The 2,192-nt window shown below is 41.3% G+C and overlaps 1 protein-coding gene across 1 annotated transcript; it reads right to left on the reverse strand.

Moving 5' to 3' along the window:
• Positions 1-1,511: 1,511 nt before the first annotated feature.
• CUNH2orf88 (chromosome unknown C2orf88 homolog) lies at positions 1,512-1,775 on the reverse strand. Its single transcript, XM_009643598.1, has one exon. It carries the CDS (start codon positions 1,773-1,775, stop codon positions 1,512-1,514), a length of 264 nt encoding a protein of 87 aa, XP_009641893.1.
• Positions 1,776-2,192: the final 417 nt, after the last annotated feature.

Consider the following 2,192-nt stretch of genomic DNA (forward strand, 5'->3'; position numbering starts at 1 on the left):
TGTACCTTTTAAAAATAGTAAGCTTTTGCCAGTATGGAAGGCATTTTTTCTAAAAACCAAAAACATAAAATTGAAAGCACTTTGATTTAGGAAAAAACCCTACATCTTTTTTAACTGGTCATAACAGAAAAAGGAACAAATGGGTGCTAAAACCCCAAGCTTCTACAAGGCATTCACCTTGCATAAAATGGCAGCAAAATTGTAGCTTCAAGGTGACTCTGATTAATTCATCCCTTTCTTGATATCTCAGATGCTACTTCTAAGAACAGTAGGTCAGGCTGCACACCCTGGAGAAGCAGGGTGCAGATGCAAGCTAGGTAAAAATCGGTAAAAGAATGTAGCCCTCGAGCTTTGGGCCTAAAGCTTACTCACTAATTCAGTGCCCTGCAGAGGCTGTAGGTTGCTGTGGCTTATAACCTGCATCGCCATACACAGTTTTACCGATGGGTAAGCGATGAGCCTAGAGGCTGAAAGTGTAGACAGAAGTACTGTCCCAAGGGTGTTACTTCAGAGTGAAATTTTAGTGTAATGCGGCCGTAGTTCCCATGACACAAGTAGTCCTAAACCATTGTTGCACCTCTTGAAGGTTCATTTCACTAGTTAGCATCAGTAGTTTTTGCACACCTATCTGGGTTACAGTAAAAAAACCAAAACCAAGCCCCCAAAAACCAGAACCCTAACACACAAAAGAATTCAACCAAAGACCAAACCAAAAAACTCAACAGCTTTGGTCTGAACACAGTGATCAGATGTAATTAAACGATCTTACTGCGGGGTTTTAGAGAATAGCCTTCATGCATTTACAGACGCTGGAGCATCTGTTAATTACAACGCACTGTTCATCAATATTGTAATGCTCCTCACTGGTCCACTGAAGAATGGAAGTTGAATAGTATCATGATCCATATGGTTCCCTGAACACTGCTTGGTTTTATAAAATGCTTTTCATCACCTTCATTATTTTGTGGTTTACAGATTTAGTCAAGGTCAAAAGAATCAAAGTAAAATTTATGACAGCAGTTACCTTTGCTACATGTAGACCTTGGTTTCACTTTAGGAAAAGGCGGACAAATTTACCAAGCATATAGAGTTCTTCTCTTTCACCTACAAACAGGCCACTGATTTTTTATGCAGTATATAAAAACAATCCACCTGTTGTTCTTAAGCATCTTTGGGGCCTCTCTGGCAGTGCTTGTACAGTTGCAGGGCAGCCACATCCTTCTCATCCTCTTTTTTTACACTGATTCCTGATCACATTCAACATGTACAAAGAATACACTCAACATATGCCTGATAACAGATGACACTTGATTAATAGATTCTACTGTAATCCAATTAGTTTCTTAGCAAAATAGATTAAAAGGGAAATTTTTTTAGCCTCTCCTCTCACATTCATATAGTGGCATTATGCTCAAATCACAGCTGATTTTACTTTATTTGCACCAGTACCAAACACAAACTGCTGAACAGACGGGACGCTCGCTGCGACGACAGTCCCTGCCAGCCAGGGCTCAGGGCACATCACTCTCAATGTATGGGATGTCGCTGTATTTGCTTTCGGTCACTGCCCACTGTTTCACCGCCTGATCGAGAATCTCGCGGGAGAGACGGTGTGCGTAGTCTACCACTATAGTGCTTGATGGACCTTTCTCATCCACCTTCACTGCTATCAGCGATGATTTCTCCCCAGTGCATCCTTCGTTACCTTCCCCGATCCTTTCATCCTGGATAGCATTTGAACCTGGAAAGGCATCCTTGGATTTGATGCATCCCATGGTACATTTGAAAACACAGCTGCAAAATTCAGTTCAGCAGCATGGTTTGATAACCTGGAGATGGCTTCCTTGTTTGATGCACAGCGTTCCTGCTTCTTGCCGGTCGTTCCAGTTATTTTCCAGGAACAGAATGTCTCCTTTTGGGCTTCTTTACTTCTGAAGAAATCTGTCAAAATAGTGTTTCATATAAATGCAATAAACAGTTTGCCATTCTCAGTGAGCTCAAAGGAAAGCTAAATTTGCTACAGACGCTTGTGGAAGCAACTTCAATAAATCCCCATGTGGTGTGCGTAAAATGTATCAGTAACATCCATCTACGAGTAGGCAAAGCTTGACCTGAATTCAAGCTGCCTTTGAATGCAATTCCCAGTACGTGATGTAAGCCATCTAGGAATGTAAAGGTCTTAGGAAAAAAAA

This window comes from Egretta garzetta, unplaced genomic scaffold (genome assembly GCF_000687185.1).
Source record: "Egretta garzetta isolate BGI_Z169 unplaced genomic scaffold, ASM68718v1 scaffold297, whole genome shotgun sequence".
Lineage (NCBI taxonomy): Eukaryota > Metazoa > Chordata > Aves > Pelecaniformes > Ardeidae > Egretta > Egretta garzetta.

Bases quoted from the DNA above. Each gene is read 5' to 3' on its own strand.
- CUNH2orf88 (XM_009643598.1), bottom strand. From the start codon at position 1,775: ATGGGATGCATCAAATCCAAGGATGCCTTTCCAGGTTCAAATGCTATC.